This window comes from Neofelis nebulosa, chromosome 2 (genome assembly GCF_028018385.1).
Source record: "Neofelis nebulosa isolate mNeoNeb1 chromosome 2, mNeoNeb1.pri, whole genome shotgun sequence".
NCBI classification, from domain to species: Eukaryota; Metazoa; Chordata; class Mammalia; order Carnivora; family Felidae; genus Neofelis; species Neofelis nebulosa.
This window is the reverse complement of record NC_080783.1, coordinates 220,673,884-220,694,463: the sequence shown is the minus strand read 5'-3', so window position 1 is coordinate 220,694,463 and position 20,580 is coordinate 220,673,884. Positions and strand designations below refer to the sequence as shown.

General features: G+C 62.2%; 1 protein-coding gene and 1 long non-coding RNA gene across 7 annotated transcripts in view; one reads left to right on the top strand and one right to left on the bottom strand.

Annotated features, from left to right (window-relative positions):
- Nucleotides 1-20,580, top strand: part of PRDM16 (PR/SET domain 16) — a 316,465-nt gene that overhangs the window by 142,374 nt on the left and 153,511 nt on the right. For all 5 annotated transcript variants that reach the window (XM_058719369.1, XM_058719367.1, XM_058719368.1 and 2 more), the window contains exon 3: nucleotides 15,135-15,185. In XM_058719369.1, coding sequence (XP_058575352.1) covers nucleotides 15,135-15,185 — 51 coding nt within the window. The remainder of the gene's footprint in view (nucleotides 1-15,134; nucleotides 15,186-20,580) is intronic.
- LOC131505609 (uncharacterized) lies at nucleotides 3,313-5,073 on the bottom strand. Of its 2 annotated transcripts, none has more exons than XR_009258486.1 (3): nucleotides 4,662-5,073; nucleotides 4,110-4,161; nucleotides 3,313-3,372 (listed from the first exon to the last, which is right to left on the bottom strand). It is a non-coding gene; the product is annotated as an uncharacterized LOC131505609 (long non-coding RNA). The 2 variants fall into 2 exon arrangements; XR_009258485.1 differs by lacking the exon at nucleotides 3,313-3,372 and adding an exon at nucleotides 3,388-3,716.

The following is a 20,580-nucleotide window of genomic DNA, read 5'->3' as shown; positions in this document are numbered from 1 at the left end:
CTGTCAGACCCTCGTCTGTTTACCCCGGCCGCCAGGGTCTCTGCCGCGTGGGGATGTCCCGGCGCACCTGCTCTCCCTCTCTCCCCCTCCCTTGTCCCCTCTCTCCTGGGGTGGGGCCATGCTGGCCTCCACACCCGCAGGCAGTGCTTTCACAGACCCTCCCGTGGCCCCCGCCTGGCACGCTGCAGCTCGCGCTTCAGTCTTCGGAAAGAACAAATACACTATGCCATCGACCAAAATCCCCCAGCTCCGAGAATGGAGTTGAAGTCCAACTGCGTCCAAGAACATTTCTGAAAAGGCGGCCGATGTTTTCCCGGGGCTCTTTTTGCCCTGCACGGGCTGCGTGACCCAGCTTCCCTGGAAGCGGGTGTCCTGCCGGCCAGCTCAGGGGATCCTCCAAGAGGCAGATGGCAGCGGCCTGCGGGGGCCCGGCCGTCTTCCCGTGCGCCCCCGCCCCCACCACGGCCCAGGGAGCCAGCCGCATGCGCTCTGTGCTGCACTGTCCCCCCTGAGCTAATGGGGGTCATCTTCCTGAGTGCACCCCGCACACAGACGGTGACCTCGTCACATTAAACTGACAGGCGCACACACAGCCAACGAGCATCCAGGGGCCATCCACCCCCATCGGGGCTGCCGGGCTGCGGCAATCGCGTCCAGGCCGGCAGGCGCTCTTGCCGTGGTCTCCGGGCTCATCCGAGCGCCTTCCCGTCCAGATGCCTCCAGGGTCTGTGAACTCAGCGGCTTGTTCCAGCTTCAGGGAAACCAGGACCACGGAGAGGAAGGAGGGAAGTGTGCATACTTTTCCTGGACGCAGGCCCCAGGACAGCGGTGGGGTTCAGAGCCGGTTCTCAGAACCGGGCAGGGTTCTCCTCTTCCTCAGACGGAGACACGGCCCCAGGACCTGCACACGTGCTGGCCACCTTTGCAGAGCAGGGCAAGGCGACGTGGGAGAAGACTGCACTGTGCGCAGGGGTGCGGGGGCAAAGCAGGGGCTTTGGCCTCTGTCTTTGGCCGGTACTCACCCTGCAGCTGCCTGTGAGGTGTTGCTGTGGCTGAGGCGGGACAGGCAGCGGTTGGGGCTGCAGGATAACCCCCCCAGCCCACATCATCATGAAGTGAAATCGCCAGAGGACAGTTTGGGGGCCCGAGCTCCATAACTGAGGATCCCCACCCAGACAGCTGCCTCCATCGGCACCTGCCGTGTGGTTCCTAATGTTCCAGCCGTTCTCTGGAAGGCGGTTTCAAGGCCACTCTCCAGAAGGCGGTTTCGAGGCTGCCAATTACAATAGCCTTCCAGGTCCCCAGATGTTACGAGGACACCCCCCGCCCCGAGGCATCTGGGGATGAGCCTGCGCCCCTGCCCCTGGAAGGGACCGTGTCGCATCTCAGGGGAGGCCGAACACCCAGCGGAGCCCAGAGGCTGGAGGCAGAAACTCCAAGTGGCGGCTTGGGCCTCGCTTCGCGCCAACTTCGCGCCAACTTTGAGAGCCTCTCCTTGTCGGAAAACAGGCAGGGACACAAAGAAAGAAAGGGAAACGAACAGAGCAGCTTCAGACCGCGTCCGATTTCACACCGACTTTCCCTGGTGGGAGGCTACAGCTGAGAATGCGCTCCCCGCGGTCCCCAGGCCGCGCGGCCGCAGCTGTCGGCAGGATCAGGTGTTCTTGGGAACTCTGCCCGCCGGGCTCGCTGGCCACCCCTCTCCCACCTGCCGGGAGGGTCCCCTCGTGGTGGCCACAGACCTGGAGCATCGGAACTGAAAAACCTACAACGTTTCTTCCGCGTGGAGTCCTGCCTCGATGCTGGGCGTCCTCCACCCTGGGACAGGAGGGCGGCCTCGGCCCGTGCAAGCCTCTCGTTCCCACAGAATGTTCAGGAAGCCTTGTGCCTGCATCTGCGGCTTGCAGCTGGATGGGAGAGCTCCCATCCCCGTCCTCTGGGAAGCCGCGTCTGCCGCAGGCCCGGGGTCGGCGCGCTTCTCCTGTAAAAGGCCAGATGGGGCTCCGAGCCCGGGTTCTCCGTGTCGCTCCTGGGGCATTGCCCAGCTCCGCGAAGGTTCCGGAAGGGAGAGGGTGAGGCTGACGCTCCATTGTTAGCCAGAAGCCCTCGAGGGCCCCAGGGTGGGAAGCAGTCCTCCAGGATTTCCCGTGGGCACCTCCGACCCCCGACCCTGAGCTGGAAATGCAGGAGGCTGGAGCCTTGCTGGTTCCACCTGTCCCCCCCTGCACCCCCCCCCCCAAGCAAGCCTGGCCGCGGGGTTCCCGGCCTCGGGGGACAGTGGCGCGGATGCCGCTGGATTCCGAGCGCTGCCCATTTTTCACAGCGGATCAGCGCCGAGTTCCCCCACACAGCTGCTGCTGTAATTGGGTCCCGTTAGGAAGTGTGCGGTCTTGTCTGGTGGCCCTCTGCCTCCCCTGCCCCCACGCACGGGGGTCTCGATTCAGCCCGGCAGCTGTGACCAAACACCCGGGCACTCGGGGCTCTGCCGCGAGGCCTCCTCCCCACAGATCGGGAACATTCTTTGTGGGAGACAAAGTCCAGCTCCTTTGCGTCACGCCCCCTCCCTGCCCCCAGCCCCCCACCGGGTCTCCGAATGGAGCCCGTCTTGAGGCCGTGTGACCCAGCGACTCAGCGCGCGGCCCGGCCCGAATCCCAGCCGCTCGTCAGCTGTGCCACGCCACTCCGGCCACTCGGTCTCCCTGAGCTCAGCGTTCCCAGGGGCGGGTGGGGGACCCGGGGGCGGGAAGGTCAGGAGTGCAGACCATTGTCTTTCTGGTTTCACCACCTTGCAAGGGTGCAGAATCCGACGGTGAGGGAGGGTCCACAATGTTTGCCGACTGGATAGATGGGATAATTAAACAGCAAGGACGTGAGGCCAGAATTTGATGGGGGGAGAGGCCTTCTGTCCCCCACGTCGTCACCCCAAGGGGAGGGTGACGAGTGGTGGCTGTGAGTTGGTGCTCCGTCCTTCCGCAATCCCCGGGAAGCTCTGTCTGCCCCCATTTTTATGGGAATTGGAATTCAGTTCTGCTTTGAAATGTGGAGTGGTGATCTGGAGTCTCCCACCTTCCGATGATGAGAGCTTACCCCAAACCCCGGAGGGGTGGGAACTCCTAGCCCATGAGGAGCCTGAGTCCTGGGGGCTCCCCTGGGGAAGGGGCAAGTTCAACATCGGCCCAGCCCATCCCCCTGGACCTTGTGGCTTGGGGCTTCCCCACTAGCGTGTCTGGGCAGCCATCGCCTGGAGATCTGTGCCCCCTTCGTACTCACGTATGATTATTAAGGATAATCTTAAGAAACACATTATCAGTAGGCAGGGTCAAGGTGAAGTGCGTTAATACGATTCTGTCGATACCCAGGCTGTTTCTGTAACTAAAGAGGGTTAAGGATAGGAGACAAATGTGCAGATAGAACCCATAACTCACTCCGTGATTTATTTTCCCCCTTGGGAGGCACTGAGGTGCCAAGTCCCCGGAGGGCTGCCCCAGAGTCCCCGAGGCGGCTTCTGGGACGGGCTGTCACGGAGAGGTCCAGACGCAGCCCCGCCCGTTCCCTGGGGGGACACTGCCTGGCACCCAGTTCAGCACAGACGTGCGTGCACAGGGCTGTCAGTGAGTGCCTTCCGGAGCAAGGCGAGGCCGGCCCATGGGGCCCTCGGAGGACAAGTGTTCCAGACCTGCGTTGGGAGAGTCCCCTCGGGCTTGTCGTCCACAGAGCTGAGTGTTGATTTAAGGAAATGGAGAAATTAGCCCCAAAGCCACGTTGTGCCCTGTATGCACCGACACTCACCACGGACAAACACAATGTTCGCGGGCTGCCCGGAACATGAAAGAACATTCTAGAATATCTGGCCGGGCTATGTTAAGTGTCTGAGTGGCTGCTAAAGAATGGGGACAGGCACCTGTCAGCCCCCCCCCACCACCCCGCTTTGTTTGTCTTGGCAAAGCCCGGAGCCCTAAGCTCTTTGAAGCTCTTGGAAATGCTCGCATTAGGCATTTTCGTTAATTTATCTCCGTGTACCGGGGGCGTGTCGGACTCCCAGATGACCTAGGCCTGTGTGTGATAGTTGTGTGGGTTTTCTCTTTAGGGATCTTATCCCTCATACATACCTGCCTTCTGGGAGGGGGGCCTCCTGTGGGTCAAGCCTTGGTGGCTCTCCTCCTGCAGAGGGACCAAATGAGGGTCTCCTGGGACAGCGGCCTTTCGGTGCTCCACCCCAGACAGTCCCGGGCAATGAGATGCTGGTCCCCCTGCGTCGGGGGCGGATAGACACAGAGAGGCTGCCCCCTGGTATCGGGGCCTGGGAGGACCACCTCCACTGGCATGGCTCAGATCCACCGGGGCCCCCTCCTGTCCTCCACCTGGACATCAGAGGGGCTGTGCTCTGTGCCCCTCGGACCTTGCTGTCTGATGGCCAGGCACCTGCCCAGACGCCCAGCCTAGCAAGGGGAGACCCCCGCTCCTACATGGCACAGCTTCTAGGATAGCTGTATAGGCACCCAGCCCCCAAGATCACAGAGAATTGCCCTGGGCGTGGGGTCTGGGCCCCCCGCAGCGGGGATGACCTGGCTGCCCCCTCCCACCATCGTGCTGGCACTGGGGAGAGTGCCCGGGACAGCGTTTTGGTGAGCCCTCCACGAAGGGTTCCCACATTCACTCACCTGCTCACCTCTGTTGGGTCTGGGTTCTACAGCTGTTTCTGCTCCAGGACAACCACACTGGGGTCTCAGACCCTGCCCTTGACCTTAGCACCCACCTGATCCAGGGGGAGCAGGCAGACAGGGCAGCCAGTCGGGGAGATTTTGAGACCCGCACGTTCCCTTCTGTGTGCGTTCAGAGGGGCTGGGAAACATTCAGAGCGACGGAGGACAGTGAGTGAGGCCACCGGGGGCCCCATAGAACCACCCACTTTCCGCAGCACAGGGGTGTGCGGTCTCCTCTGTCAGCCCCGCCCCCCAGGTCCCCCTCTGCAGGGTCCGCGACCTCCCAAATCCACACGGCTCCTTCCAGCTCGTGGCTTTTCTCCTCTTGAACCCGAGTGCTCGGAAGGAACCCCGGGCACCAGCTCCAGGAACCAGCAGCCCTGCGGAACTTTCTCCCCGTTTCCGGGGCGTGCGTGTCCAGTTCCTGGGCTTGGCTGTTGCTCGGCTCCTGGACGTGCCAGAGCTTCCCTTTCTGACGGCGGAAGTTATGACTTGTCATGAGTCATTGATTGGAAGTGCCACGCGTCCCCAGCTCTCGTGATTTACGTGCTCTTCCTCTGGGGACATCAATCTTCCGGAAGCAGGAGGAGGAAGCTGTCTGCCAGGGGCCATGTGCAGTGCTGGGCACACGTCTCCTCAGGACAAGGGCCTGTGAGGCTGCCCCGGGCCTGAACCTCAGCTCACAGCCCGGCAGAGAAGGGGCTCAGAACCTGATATTCCTGTGGGGTCGGCGGCCTCGTCCGGCCTGGTCAGTGTGGTCAGCACCCCGGCCAGGGCGCCCTCACTGGCCTGTGCCACCAGCAAGTCCTCTCCGAGCCCAGAGCCCAGCCTGGCATAAAGCCGCAGCCAGGAAAGAAGGAAGGGGGCCTGTGGTATGGGAGCCCAGAGTCCTGTCCTGCTCCAAGCCGAGCCGCTTCTGCAGGGAGGGGGGCGGGGGGTGGCGGCCCGAGATCTGAGCTGCCCCGGGTACTGCGAGTGTCATTTCTGGGAGGAGCCTCATGCTTGGCCTCACGGGCAATTCAGAGCCTTGGTCGGAAAGGCCCAAGTGCTCCAGAGGTTGGGATGTGCTGAGCTGGGGGTCCCCTGTACCCTCTCATCTCTGAGCTTCTGTGGGAGGGTCGGTCCGGAGAGAGAGGGAGCCCCTGAAGACACCACAGCCCCCAGGGGAGGTGGTCAGCCCGAGGCCTGCCCCCAGCTCTGCCCGTGTCCCCGTGGCATTAGATGCAGGGGACAAAGCAAATCCTAGCTGGGGCAGGCCAGCGGCTGGCGGGAGTGAGGGGCAGGAGCTGTCACCCAGGGGCCTCTGTGGTTCTGGGCCACAGACCTGCTGTCCGCTCAGGGAGCATGTGCATGAGGTCAGCCAGGGAGCTGAACTGTTAACAAGGTGGCTTTGGGGGCGGGAGGGAGTGGGGGCTGGGCTGGTGGCATCGCCTTTCTTTCTCTGGGTCCTTTATCGGGAAGACGGGTGGTTGAGGGGCTGCGTCTCTGTCTGGGAGACCTGGGAGCGGAGGCCGGGCCGGTCCACAGCCGTGCTGCCTTCTGTCTTCCTTCGCCCCGTCCCACCCTCCGACTGGGTCCTGTCCCACGGGCCCCCGTCACCTGGATCTTGGCAGCCCGGGCTCACACCCCCTGTGCGGATGCGGGAAGATGCGGGATGATGCGGGACGATGGCTCTGCCTCTGAGCTTCCCCCTCCCTTTCACAGAGAGACGACAACCCTTCCTAAGACGGCTGCTCCACGTCTTAATGTGTCACGTGAGACAGGTGTGCCGCCCGGCCCCGCCAGCCCTGGGTCCTCCTCTGTCCCCCTGTTGTCGTTCAGGCAGCCCCCGGTGGGTCCGCAGCTACTGGTGGGAACCAGGGGGCCCAGAAGCCTGAGCGCTGGCTGCCGGGAGCCCAGCATGGCAGGCCCACCTGCGGTGAACGGGGAAGACGCCCTGAGAGCGACTCAGAGCAGGCGTGCGGACTGCGGTCATGCAGGGACGGGGGGGGCTGCGGTCACGGAGGGACGGGGGGTCTGCGGTCACGCAGGGATGGGGGGATTGCGGTTATGGAGAGACAGAGGGGACTGCGGTCACGCAGAGACAGGGGACGCTGCGGTCATGCAGGGACGGAGGGGCTGCGGTCACACAAGGACAGTGGAACTGAGGTCACGCAGGGACGGGGAGGCTGTGGTCACACAGGGACGTGGGGGCTGCGGTCATGGAGGGACGGGGGGGCTGTGGTCATGGAGGGACGGGGGGACTGTGGTCACGGAGGGACGGGGGGATTGCGGTTATGGAGGGACAGAGGGGACTGCAGTCAAGGAGGGAAGGGGGACTGCGGTCACGCAGGGACAGGAGACGCTGCGGTCACGGAGGGATGGGGGGGTTGTGGTCATGGAGGGACGAGGGGAACTGTGGTCACGCAGAGATGGGGGGGCTGTGGTCACAGAGGGACGGGGGGGTTGTGGTCATGGAGGGACGGGGGGACTGTGGTCACACAGGGATGGGGGGACTGCGGTCATGCAGGGATGGGGGGTTGCGGTCACGCAGGGACGAGGGGTTGCAGTCACGCAGAGATGGGGGTTGGGGTTATGGAGGGATGGGGGGACTGAGGTCACACAGGGACGGTGGGACTGCGGTCATGCAGGGACCGGGGGGACTGAGGTCATGCAGGGACAGGGGGCTGCAGTCATGGAGGGGCAGGGGGCTGCGGTCACGCAAGGACAGGAGGGCTGCGGTCACGCAGGGACGGGGGAACTGAGGTCACGCAGGGACGGGGGGACTGCGGTCACAGAGGGACGGGGGGTTGCAGTCATGCAGGGATAGGGGGGTTGTGGTCACAGAGGGACGGGGGGGCTGCAGTCACGCAGGGACGGGGGGTTGCGGTTATGGCGGGACGGGGGGGTTGTGGTCATGGAGGGATGGGGGTTTGTGGTCATGCAGGGACGGGGGGTGCGGTCATGGATGGACGTGGGGGCTACAGTCATGGAGGGACGGGGGGACTGCAGTCACGCAGGGACGGGAGGTTGAGGTCACGCAGGGACGGGGGGGCTGTGGTCACGCAGGGATGGGGGATTGCGATCACGCAGGGACAGGGGGACTGCGGTCACGGAGGGATGGGGGTTGGGGTCATGAAGGGATGGGGGGTTGCAGTCACGGAGGGCCGGGGGGGGTTCCGGTCACACAGGGCCGGGGAGCTGCGGTCACAGAGGGACAGGGGGGCTGCGGTCACGCAGGGACATAGAGGTCAATATGAGACTGTGCCCTGCAGCTCCTCCTTCCTCCCCTGCTCCCTGCCCTGCTCCCATCTGTCCAGATTCGCACTGGAGGACACACACCGCGAGCCCCCGGGGCCTTTCCAGGCCTGGTCGCCCCCCCCACCGCCACTTTCTGGGGGTGCTCAGTTCCCGTGCCTTCCCTTCCTCTGCCTCCTCCACCCCCCCCCTTCCAGCCCGGGATTCCTGGCTCCCAGAAGGGCCGTGTGCCCTCATTCCTGGTTCTCAGCGGGAGACTGGAGGGGCGGCCGGGGGGGCTCCCATTTCCTAACACCTGTGCTGTTGTTGAGGGAGGGGTCCGTTTTGTTCATTGCCCCCAAGTGGCTAATCCCGGACTCAATTTTAATGCCTCTGAGGCGCCTTCCACGGGGCAGTGTAGACAAAATGTGCTCCTTTTGAAATGAGGCTCTGAGTCCTGCCCTCAGGGGACCTCGGAGGCGCGGACTGGACCAGAAACTGGCGAGGGGAAGATTCAGGGCCCGGGGGATCCATTCGTTCTGCAGGAAGGAAGGTGCGGGCCCCAGACGGGCAGGCCAGGGGGTCCCGGCAGAGGGCACGTGCCCAGGACGGGATGGTGCCAGCGAACAGCGTGTTCTCGGCACGTCTGAAAACAGGCGAGCCGCGGCCAGAGATTCCGGGTCTGTGCAAGGCCGCGCTGGCCAGGAACCGTGGTCCGCCCATCGTCAGCTCCTGGGGCCAGAGTGAAGCCGCAGGCCCCCGCCACCCTCCCCAGGGGTCAAGCGCGAACGCCCCACGCCCAGACCCGAGGTTCGGACGGGCGCTCCTGGGAAAAGCGGGCTGGGGCTGAGTGCCGATAAGGGCTCCTCTCCTGGGGCCCTGAAGGCCGAGTTGCCGGGTTGTCTTGGCCAACAAAGGGGTCTGGAAGGTGGGACTGTGCCGTCGTCCACACGGGGCGGTTTCCTCCTGCCGGACGGCAGTGTGGGCTCTCAGGCAGGCATGGAGTGCAGACCCCAGGCTTGTAGGGTCCCAGGCGGGAGGCGGGAGCCGCCCTCGGGGAGGAGGTGTGGGCTGGGAATGTAAACAGCGGTGTGGGACCCATGTGCCTCTGGGGTGGGCCCTCTGAAGGAGCCCGCGTCCCTTCTCGTGCCGTACTTGACTGTGTAAATATTTTTCTTAGGAGTAAAGAGAGAGCCTGCATTCATGGGTAGATCTCACTTGAAAGAACTGAGAAGTATCTGTTTAGGCATAAAAGCTAAAAACAGGGTCCAAGGCGCCTTTCAAAAAAAAAAAAAAAAATCATTTCTGTAGCTCAATCACAGCCAAGCCGATTTTTTTAATGCAAAAAATAAATAAATATTACCCTGCTCCCGGTTGAGAGCCCAAGCGTCTGTGTCAACACCGGCTGAGCTTTGCGCTGGGAGCCAGGGCAGCCACCGGTGACTAACCCGCCCTTCCCGGTCCCCCGGCTGGGCGGCCAGCAGGGCCACCACCCGGGCCACCACCCGGCTCTGCTGAAGGCCACCGGCCGTGGACCCACCATGGGGAGCCCCCTCCCAGGAGGGTCCTGCTCGGAAGGGAGGCCGTGTGGCCTCTTTCCCCCGCAACGCTGTTCCTCCAGAGCAGAAGTTGGAACCAGAGGCCGGGATTTGGACACAGGCCCCCTACTTAGCGGCTCTGTGACACGTGCCCTTTGCTCCGACTCCTGGGGCCCCTGCTTCCCCTTCCGTTTTGCCAGGTCCCGACAGCTTCTGCCGGACAGGGCTGTGGACACAAGTGAGGGACTGGGGCTCCGGAGGGGCGCCTACCGGTCCCCGTCACAACGTCCCCCCTGCTGTGGCCTCTGGGACCATGATGTCAATGCAGCGTGGACGCCAGGGAGGGTGGTGCTCCCGGCAAGACTTTGATATGGACAGAAACCTACGGGCGAGAGCTGTCCTTTAAAAACTCCGTCTTCCCAGAGAGGGGAGCGCACACGTGAGGCCGTGGGCATCCCAGGCCGAGGAAACAGGGTGAAGTGCGGCCGTTCCGTTAGTTCTCACCATTGGTTCATCCGGCCCATTTCCAGGGCGCCACTCAGCTGGGCAGAAACCCTCCTAAGAGGGCAGGCCACACAGAGTCCACGGCGGCTGACCTCCAAGGGGTCACCGGCATCCGTCTTGAACTGTCCGCCCGGTCTGTGTCTCCAGCAGGACCTGAGCCCCTGGTCTCCTAGAGGTCATCAGAAGGAGGCTGTGTGTGGGGACCGCGCGGGGAGGGCTCCCCATCCACCACCTGGGCCCTGCCCGACCTCTCGGGACAACCCTGTGCAGACCGAGCTGGCCCCCCACCCCCGGCAGCTCCTTCAAGGGGAGGGGCCGAGGATCCAGCTCCTGGCCGCTTCTGGGCCTGGCCGAACATCCCTGGGTGGAGAATGGCAGCAGGCGACAAGAGGGAAACGGGTCGGAGAGGGTCTGGCTGGGAGGTCGAGGGTGGGAGGTCAGTAAGTGAGAGCCGAGGGGGTTCTCTTGGGCCCCGGGCCGGGCTGGGGGCTGCGTCCGCTTCCGTCTGGTTTTGGGGGTCCACAGGGTCATGGCTCCGTTTGGGTTCCCTCCTGTGGGTCTGTTTTCAGATGCTTTAGTAAGTATTTTGAAAGGAAGGACGCCTTCTGGGATCCGTTTGTGACACCGGCCCCAAAGCTCAGCCCCCCTCGGGGGACGCGCCAGGGCTCCAGAGCTGTGAACGAACGAGATGTCTGTGTGTGTGTGTGTGTCTACTCCGGGCCGACTTTCTGCAGAACAGAGGGTATTTATTTTAAGAGTCAAAAAAGATGTTTTGACCAACCCCACTTAGCTCAATCCTGGCACCGATACCCGCAAAAGAAGTGAAATGCCGGAGGTCAAACCTCCCTTTTTTGGCTAAAATGCTTAATCAAAACACACCTAATACTTCTGCCGGGGCGTGGAGGGGGGGTCGAGAGCAGCCGGCCAGCCAGCAACGCGCGTGCTGAGGCTCAGCTAGCAAAATAAAGAGGTTTTTCAGCAAAGCGGCAGCCGTGGCGGGGAAGGCCGGGGCCGAGAGGCTCCAGAAGGGGTGCGTCCGGTGGGTTTTCACCCGAGGTCAGTGGTGGGTGAATGGCGGATGGCGATGTGCCTGCCTGCCGAGGCGGGCTGTTACACAGGGCAGGCAGAGAGGGAAGCTGCTGGAACAGGCGTCCCCTGCTCCGAGGGGACACTCCTTTCTTCAAAGCGCCGGCCTCCCCTGTCTGCATCGTGTGACTGGGGTGGCGGGCCTCCTCCTGGTCACCTGCGGTCCGACAGCTGGGCTTCCAGGCCACTGCCCTGCAGCCCAAAGGGGGCCGAGGACCAGGCTCAGAGGAGGGGTGAAGACACCCTGGTCCTGCCTGTCCACCCCCCACCCCGCGGAGGTGCTCCCTCCTGTCTGGTCTCCCTGCCTCCTTGTGTCAGGCATAGCAACTCTGTGGACAGTGTGGCGTGAGTGCCGTCTCCACGTCCCCATCTGACCACAGACTCCTGGGTAGGTGGCGATCCTTCCCGAGCCTGTGTGCCCAGACCTCGAGGGACTCTTCCCAGAATGGAGAAAAGAGCCTCGAGGCTGTGCAACGGGCAGATTTCCTGGGATGCTTCGTCCCACGGGGCCAGTCTGAGCCTCGGACAAAAGGCAGTGGTTCTGGCCCCCCTCAGCCCAAAGCCCGTGGGACACGGTGGGTCTGGACACGGGCCGGCTGTGTAAGGGACAGCGCAGATGTGGGGAGCAAGGCCGCACTCAGGACGGGCCCCGTCTTCTGGGCTCCGTGCAGGGCTGGCCGGGCTCTCCCTGAAGGCGTCTCCTGCTGCTGTGTGACCGGCGGTCTCTGGTTGAGTCAGGAGGGTCCACGCAGGTGCCTCGGATGCCGGCTGGGGAGCCCGTAGGACCGAGACTGCCGGAAGGGCCACCTCGGGGCCCCACGCTGCGGGAACATGGCCTGTGCCACCTTTAGGGACAGAGGGTGCCGTGCCCCTTCTGCGGCCCGGAGCGGCGCGACCCCAGCTGCCTCTCTGTCCAGGTGGGGCCTCCCGCCCAGGACACTCCCCGCTGGGGAGCAGGGAGAAAGGGAGGTCAGGGCCACCAGAACTCAAAAGGAAACATGACCGGGATGGCACACAGGCCAACAGAGGGGCCGGCGGGCGGGCAGAGGGAGGGCGGCTCCCACCCCGGGGCCCAGGACGGGGCGTGCCGGAGACCAGAGGGCTCCCGTGTGGGGCTGTGGGCTGACAGGCCCCCCACCCCGGGTGAGCACGTGGCTTCCTCGCTCTCTCCGAAGCTCTCCGTGACGCGCCCATTGGGAGGAAGAGAGCTGGGCACCGGGTGTGAGATTCCAGCAACGAGCCGTCTTCCCCACCAGGAAGAGGAAGGTGCCTCCCTGCTGATCTCCAACCAGAGGGCAGCCAACTGCACCCCCAGCCCCCACCCAGTGCCTCTGGGCCCAGGCTGGGTGCGCGGGGGGTGAGCAGCGAGCCATGCTGCCCCGGCGTGGGGGCCTGTTGTCCCTGGTGTGCGTGCAGGCGGCACGGCCCCAGAAAGACAACATCGGCACCTCGAGAATCGCCAGGAAGGCCCAGCCTTTAACCCAAAACACGCCCCACAGACAGTTTTTCTGCTGGCGGAGGCTCGGCTGCTGCGGAAACTGCTGGGAGGCACTCCAGCTCCTTCCCACACACAAGGGGGACCCCCCCAGGGCCACCACGGGATGGGGGCGTCCCCTTTACCAGACCCGGCCCGTGGCCTGGGCTGGAGCCACCCAAGAGGGAGCTCAGGACTTTGCCTTCGGTGCGGCCTCGGGTGCCGTGGGCAGGTCGCAGCCCTCCCAAGCCGTGTCCCCTGCTGGAGGCGGCTTCTCTGGATGCCTGACGTCCATGCTGGCGTTGTGGTTAGAGAAGCGAGTCCCCAGGCTCTTGCAGGGACGCAGTCGAGGCGGAGAAGGCCAGCCCGTGAACGGGTCCCAGGAAAGAGTCATGTGGCAGCCTCGTCACGGGGAGCCCGCTCTCCCGGGCTTTGCGGAACAGCCGCATGGTGTCCGCGACTCAGTCCCGAAGGGCCATGACTCAGGGCTCAGGACTTCCCAGGAACGGAAACCGTCCCACGGGCGCTCCCCTCCCGTGGCTGCTTCCCATGGCTGTGTCCGCCGCCCGGGGGCACTGCACGGCTCAGAAAGATAAGACGTAGTTTTTTCCTCCTGGATCCAGGTGCCCCCCGACCCCCCATAAGGGGCAGGTCCACCTGGTCTGAGGGACCTCATGACCCAAGCAGGGAGCCCGCGGCTCTGTGTGGTGCTGACACAGGTCTCCATCCTGCTGGGTGGACGTGTCCAGGGTGCAGGCCTGGGCAGCCCCCAGCGGGAGGGTGGGCCCCGTCTCTGGCCTCTGGGCGTCGGTGAGCGCAGCCCCTTCCGGAAGCCACAGCTTTGCTGACAGTCAGGCCGTCTGCTGCGTCCTCTGGCTCCCAGTTGACCGAGCCACCGACCAGGCTTCCTGGCTCTGGACTCGGAGCGCGAAGCCGGATCATGAGGGAGTAGAAACACGGGCCCCCCGCTGGGCAGACTCGGCCCCCGGCACCTGAGGCTGACCCTGCCCCGGTCCTCGCGGGTGGGCCCCCGGCTCCCCGAGGATGCCCCGGAAGGCCTCCGGGGGCTCTGCGCTGCCCACCTGCTCCGCTCAGTCTCTCCCCACTTAGAACCACATTCCAAACCGCAATTTCGGAATCTATTAAAAGAAACATAAAATCCCCAACTGGTTAGAATTCTCAACATTGAAAAATACGACTTATTGTTATTACAGCTGAGCCGGGCAAACGTGCCAGCGTTTTGGATGGTAGCACCCCGGCCCCTCACCGGCCTGCGTGGGCACTGGCTGGGGCTCCGGGCTCCGGGCTGGTGCTTTGGAAGGGCCCTGGTGTGATTTTAAGGGGAGGGCAAATGAAACCCTTGGATCTGACACCATTTCTCATGTTGTTCTTCCACAATTAGCTTCAGTCTCGGTTTCTATTCTTATGGAAACGACGTTGCGACGTATGGACGTGTCTACGCGCGGGGTTTGTGATCCAGAAGGGAAAATCCCATTTATACAGCTAATTTGTCAGTTTGCTTAGCTTAGAAAGCACTCGGGGACCCGTCGCTGAAATGCTGTCCCTCTGGAGTGCAGCTTGGTGGTTTTTAAGAGGAGACGCCAGGCAGGCAAAACGCTACAGCTCTCCAAAGCCGAGCCAAGAAAAGCTCCGAGTCAAAATTGTCGGGTGGAAGAAAGACCCAGAGCGGCTGGCGCTCGCTGTCCTCGCCACCCGAGGCTGTGTCCCTGGGCAGGGGGAGGGGCGGGGGTCCTGGCGTCGCCCACAGCCCACCGCGGGGGGGGAGCTGGCCGTGAACGGCCACCCTAGGGTGCTTCTGTGACCGGGCCGCCGCCTCTGTCTGCCTGCGCCTGATTTCCTGTGAGAAGCTTCCTCCAAAAACCGCACGCGCTTCCCAGGGGTCTGCAGTAAAGAGCAATGCTGCCCCCTCTGATTTGCCAGGAGAGGAGAAGCAGAGTGATGGCATCGAATCACAGCCCCGCCAGCCCCGCGGTCACCGCCAGGTCGCGCCAGGCTCCAGCCGTCCACCCTCTACGCTTGCTTCCTCCGTGGCGGCTCCCTTGGAGCGTGGCTGCCGGGTCCCCGGGTGAAGCCGGCCGCTCAGCCAGGCTTGGCCTCACAGGAGAGACTGCAAGCCCCATGCAGGCGGGTGCGTGCGTCCTCCCGCTCGCCGTGCGTGGCCCAAGGGGGGCACGTCCAGACGGGCTCCTCTCTGCTGGCAGAGCTCAGGACACAGGAGAGAGTCCGTTGCACGTTTCGAAACGTCTTCCTGCCCCCACCGACCTGTTTTTAATAGCGTGTGGCTTGCTTTAAGGACCCGGGTGGGCCGCACAGAGAGGCTCCCTCCTGGCAAGGACCCGGCTGCCTTCCCAGGGACGTGGCGTCCAGGAGGGGCCCTCGTGGTTCTCAACAAACCAGCAGACGCCGTGGGACGAAAGGTCCTGACTTCTCAACAGGGCACGTTCTTCCGTCTCATGGAGAAGCCACTGGGTCGCCCGCCCCCTGGTCATTTCAGGGGACGGATGATCTGCCCTACGGCTTACAGCCGCCGCAGCCTGAGATGGGCATGTGGTTCCTCAGAAACTAACCCCCCCTCTCACCATTGTTTTGCAGCAAATGCTGACGGATACGGAGGTGTCGTCCCAGGAGGTCTGCATCCAAAAGGTAGGAGACCTGGTTCCGTGCCTTCTCCCTCGCCGTGGCCCGCGTGCGATCCTGAGCTCATTTGCGCGTAGCCAGGTCCGCAGTGGGAGCAATGCCTTGTCCGGGCAGAGCGCGTGCACAGGGCGGTGACACCGACGACATTAGGGCGGATGCTTGTTTTCATCTTGTGAGCAGGTGGGGGGCACTGAACCATCCTGACTCCTGAGACCCGGGAGAGCCCGCGCCCATGGGAACACTCAGGCCACGCGGACGCGGGAAATTAAATAAACGCAGGTCATGTTTGTTTAACCGTCTTCACTGGATACTCCTGTGAAAAGAATACAGAGAGGGGAAAATCCCCACAATTGGCTGAAAATCCAACAAAGCCTTTGCTGTGCTCAGCCTCCAGAGAGGGCTCGTTCGGGCTGGGCGCTAAATGAGCAGCCCGTTAGGTGAGAGAGTGTCAGCGTGGGCGCAGCCGCCCGCTCTACCGGGGGGCGATGGTGACAGCCGGGCAGCAAACATTAGTTCTACAAGATCCAGAGGATAAACGAGGCCCAGAAAAAACCCAATACCCAGGGGGGGCATCCTGTGCACCGCAGGCTGGCCAGTCACAGAGGGGATCAGACCCAGAAATCATCCCCCAAACCCAGAAGCCGTTCACCAGAGGGGGCCCGGCTCTCCCGCCCAGCTCGGGTCACCCACGCACATGCACAAACACAGCACACATAGCCACACCTGCACTCACACACGGGAGCTGACCGTCTCTTCTGGATTCTCCAGTAGAATTGCAACAGCCCTCTCCCGACACGCTTGCCTCCGAGCACGGCCCAGCGAGGCGGGGAGTCCCCCCCTGAGCAGGACGCAAGACAGCGTCCGGACGCTCGGGCTCCCGTCCTGTGCCGTGCCTCCCGCCGCCTGCTTATGGGGCACAGTCGGCCCTTCCCAGGGGGAGGAGGCTGAGGTGTGAGCTGGGCGTCCATGTCCTCGAGCAGGGACAAGACCGGCCAACATGGCAGGAGATCCCTGTGCCTGGCTGGAGGGTCTGGGCCGTGCCCTCCGCAAGGGACGGGGGACCTGCCCCTTCTCGTCAGGCTCAGCCCCAGAGGTGCCGATTTTGGAGAAAACCCTGCCAAAGAAGGCATTTTCTGACCCTGCAGTGACCTCCTGAAGGAACTCCTTCTTCTCCGTAAACCACAACGTCCCGTCCCAGCCTCACTGCCCAGGGCGGCCTGAGGCCTTTCTTCCTTAAAACGCAGCATCGATCCCCACAGACTCCTTTCCCCCTTCCAGCCTCTGGGAACAAACTCCTGTTTCCCTGAAGGATGTAAGGGGGCGGAGACTTTACACAGGTTTCCCGTATTTCAACGAATTGAGGTCTTTTCCCGTAAAAAGGTAGCTGCAGTCAACTCCAGCCTCTTAACCTGTAGGAGAACACAAAATCTTCACTTTGCTCACCGTGAACAGGCAGCTGGCCATCTGCCGCCAGGCGGGAGGTTAGGGGTGATACGTTCCCGGTAGGACAGGCAGACGGTTGTCGGGTATGGGGGCAAGGATCAAGGCACAAGGCCGGAAGGTCAAGTCGAGGGCGCCTGGATGGCTCAGTTAAGCGTCCGACTTCCACTCAGGTCATGGTCTCATGGTTGGTGAGTTGAAGCCCCGCGTCGGGCTCTGTGCTGACAGCTCGGAGCCCGGAGCCTGCTTCGGATTCTGTGTCCGCCTCTCTCTCTCTGCCCCTCCCCTGCTCACGCTCTGTCTCTCTCTCTCTCTCTCTCTCTCTCTCTCAAAAATAAATAATAAAAACATTAAAAGAAGAAGAAGGTTAAGTCTAACTGTGAGGATGGCAAGGAGGCCAGTGCTGGATGCTTTGAGCCGTGACCGAAAGAGATAGAGTGGGGACTCCAGTCGGCACATCGTCTGTGGTGCTCCTGATTTGCATTTTTCTTTTGTAAACAGTCAGCCCATTGGGTGCTGGCTGACATGGTCGGGGGTCTTCCTTGAGAGCCGCCCAGGGGATGGGTGGGACCCACTCACAGTGCTTGGCGCGGGCATCCCATCAAACACAGGCCGTCGTGAGGCCCGTCGGACGGTCCCAGGTTTCCTCGGACAGGACAGAATTGGAACAGACCCGACGGTCAGGGGGGCCCGGGCCCCGGAGCGGAGCGAGCCTGGGCGGCTGTTTTGAAACAGGCCCCCTGACGCCCAGCCGGGCACCTCTGCCTTCGGCTGCCCTGCAGGCCCCTGTTCGGGGGGCGGGGGGAGCCTGCTGCCTGGAAGAGGGCTCTGCCCACCTCCTCATGCAATGCCCCCCCCCCCCCCCACACACACACTGAGAAGCTGCTACACAGCGCTCGGCCATCCACTGAACTCTGGGATTTTTCCGGCCTCGCACTGAACTTAGACATTATCAGCTTTGGGGGCATTCAAGTATGACGGGACGGCTGCCCAGGGTCACACTGGTGGGATGATCAAAACCTAACCTTGGTGCTTAGATCTGGACCCATCCGGTTACGGTTCCATGCCCAGACGATCTGGGAGGGAGTGAAGGGTGGGGGGAGATCGGGGCTAAGGTACACGCCAAATGGGTTCATGCACCAAGGCTGAAAAATGGGTAAATGCGACATTCCTTTGACCCTCTTTCCAAAAAGAAGGTCCCACTGTACAAACGGATGCGTGTCACTCACACACACACACACACACACACACACACGCATGACCGAATATAACCACACCTGCCTCGTGGGCTGTGTTAAGCGTGCATTTAGTGAACTCCTTGGTGATACGAGGTGGACCCCCATTTATCAATTTTGGGGTTTGGGATTTTTGTGTCTGGCTGAGCAGGGCTTGTGCTCCCCCACAGGCCTGGGAGCTTTAAAAATATCCCGGGGAATCGCTGGGGGGGCCTTGGGTTGGTTGCCGACATCTCTGAGCTTTGGTTATTCAAGTCCTTAGGATGAGGATACTTCCCGTTCTGTTTGCGCATCAGTCAAGTGTAACAAAAGGTAATTCATGCAATCAATGGCTTGACAACAGTCGCAGAAAATGTGATATTTGGTGGGAAGTCGTGGCTATAAATTCTAAGCATTAGAGACCCAGGTTGCTGGACAGGTGATGCGTGGAATCCCTCTGCTGCGGGGTGGGGAGGGGGGGCAGGACCCCAGTACCGGGGAGGCTGGAGGCGCCCGCACTCCCGAGGGGCGGTGGGGTTCGAACCAGGGCTGTGGCATGGCCTGAGGCACAGGGCAGGGCTCCCGTTGGCGTGACCGCACCCACAGCCTGTGAGCCACGCCCCTGACCTCCCTGCACCCCCATCCTGGGGCCACCAGCACTCTGACACTGTGTCCCCCACAGCCCCGCAGGCCTCTCTGTCCCCTGCGCCCACCCGGGCAGGCACGCGCCCTGGGCCGCAGCGTGACTGCAGGCCTGCGGTCCGGCCGCGTCGCCTCCTCCAGCCTCGGTGCCGGGCCTCTGGGACTGCTCCCTCCGGCGGACTCTATTTAGTCTCTGTTTACTTAGAGGGAAAGCCCGGGGCTCCAGCAGAGCAAACATCTGCGGGAGATAATCTAGTGAGTTGTCCATCCATCACTCGGGTCGCCCGGCTCCCTGGAGAGCCCTCCGGAGCCTGTAATAAAAAGGCCCAGCGAAGAGGCTTTGGGGACGAATAAAGAGCCGCGTTCAGGGCCTGCTGAAAATGGATGCAAGACGTTATTAAGACTCAATGGCCGTCTTATCAAAATCCAATAGGATAGACATTTGGCAAAAGGCTTAAATTTATTCTTTGACTTTCTGGAGGGCTTGAATTTATCCGTTAACAAGAGTGCAGTCCACCCGGGGAGATGATATCAGCTAAAAGAATTTTGATTTAATCTCTCTGGTGATATGAAAAGGGGACACCAAGCCCCAGCAGCCTTCCCTTTGTCCCACTTTATCTTGTTTTCTTTGACCATCTTGAAAAGGAAGGACGTGTTAATACGGTACAACTGGGGGGGAAGGCAAACAAAAGGAAGTGACCTTTTCCTTTTTTTATTTTTATTTCTTCTTCTCCTCCCCTTCTCCGTCTGCCCCCCCTCCCCGCCCCAGCACTCAGGAATGTGCAGCAGTAGGGGTAGGACCCCTGAGGAGCCCAGGGGGTGAGGATCACAGCCACCCAGCCAGCGCTCTGGGCCCTTCTGGGTAGTGGGGGGAACTGGGGGGGGGGGGCGATGCCGCGGAGACTCGAAACTAAAGGAAGTTAATGAAGTCCCACGGCTGGAAGACGGGGCGCGATGGCTCCATAAATCTCTCCCTGTCATTACGTGCAAAATGCTACAGGTCATAAAAGCCATCTGATAGGCCAGCCTGGCACTGTCCACACAGGGTGATTGATTGATAATAATTATTATTTGTGAAATGATTATTCGGATGTTAGGGCCGTGGTCTGCACCACTGGGCTGTTGTGCGCGGACGTGTTCCATAGCCTGGCCCTGGCGAAATGCCTCCGGTGTCCGGGATCCCCCCTGGGGGGACCTGGGGGCTAGGGAAGGCCGGCCAGGGAGTCAGGAAAGACAACTCTTCAAGCGTCAGGAAGGCGGGAGCGGACGGGACAGACGACCGCCGAGTACCTGTTGTACAACAATCGCTTGAGGAGCCCACACGGCCCGAGGTCCGAGCGGTGCGACCAAGCTGGGACCGGCGGTTTGCGAGCCCGGTTCCTGGCCTTGGCCACGCCCACAGACGGGTACCTGTGTTCAGTGTCTCATTCTGCGGTCTCTCTGGCCTCGTTCTGGGGGAAGCAGAGGTGTCTCCCGGGTGGCAGGGAGGGCGGTGGAGACGGAAGGGACGTGTCTGGAACACGAAGGAGGTCGGAAAATGCAGAAGCCCCAGTTTACAGTGCTGACGTGCACAGGCTGGGTTCAGCTGGTCTTAGCGGGACGGGAAGGTTCGCTGCGGTCCTTCCGCTTTGCCGGTGCTGGCGAGGGTCGTTTCAGCCATCCTTTCCTTCTTCCACTTCCCCTCCCAGCCCGCGACACCCGGGAGCCACCGACGCCCCATGTACCTGCAAACACGCTTTCTGACCCCCCCCCCCAAATCTCACCAGAGACCCAAGCCCTCAGAACCCCGCAGTCACAATTAATAATTTGCATGGGGGATCGGTTATGTCTTTATGAAATCAAAGTGTGTTTAGCTGCCACGGAGACAGCCCCGAGTTGATTTTGATAATCTCGGGCTGAATAGACTTGCTTGGACGCAGTAAGCCCCGGACAAAAGGCTGGGCAGTGGCTGAAAGCCCTTTGACTACTCGTCTCTCTTTCCTTTGTTCGGGGGCCGCTGACAAAAGAGCCAGGAGTCCATTAATTCAGCGAATGAACATATAGTAAAGTCAGTGCCTCTTGAGAACAATAATGTTGAGGTCAGCTTCGGTTGCCATGGAAACTAA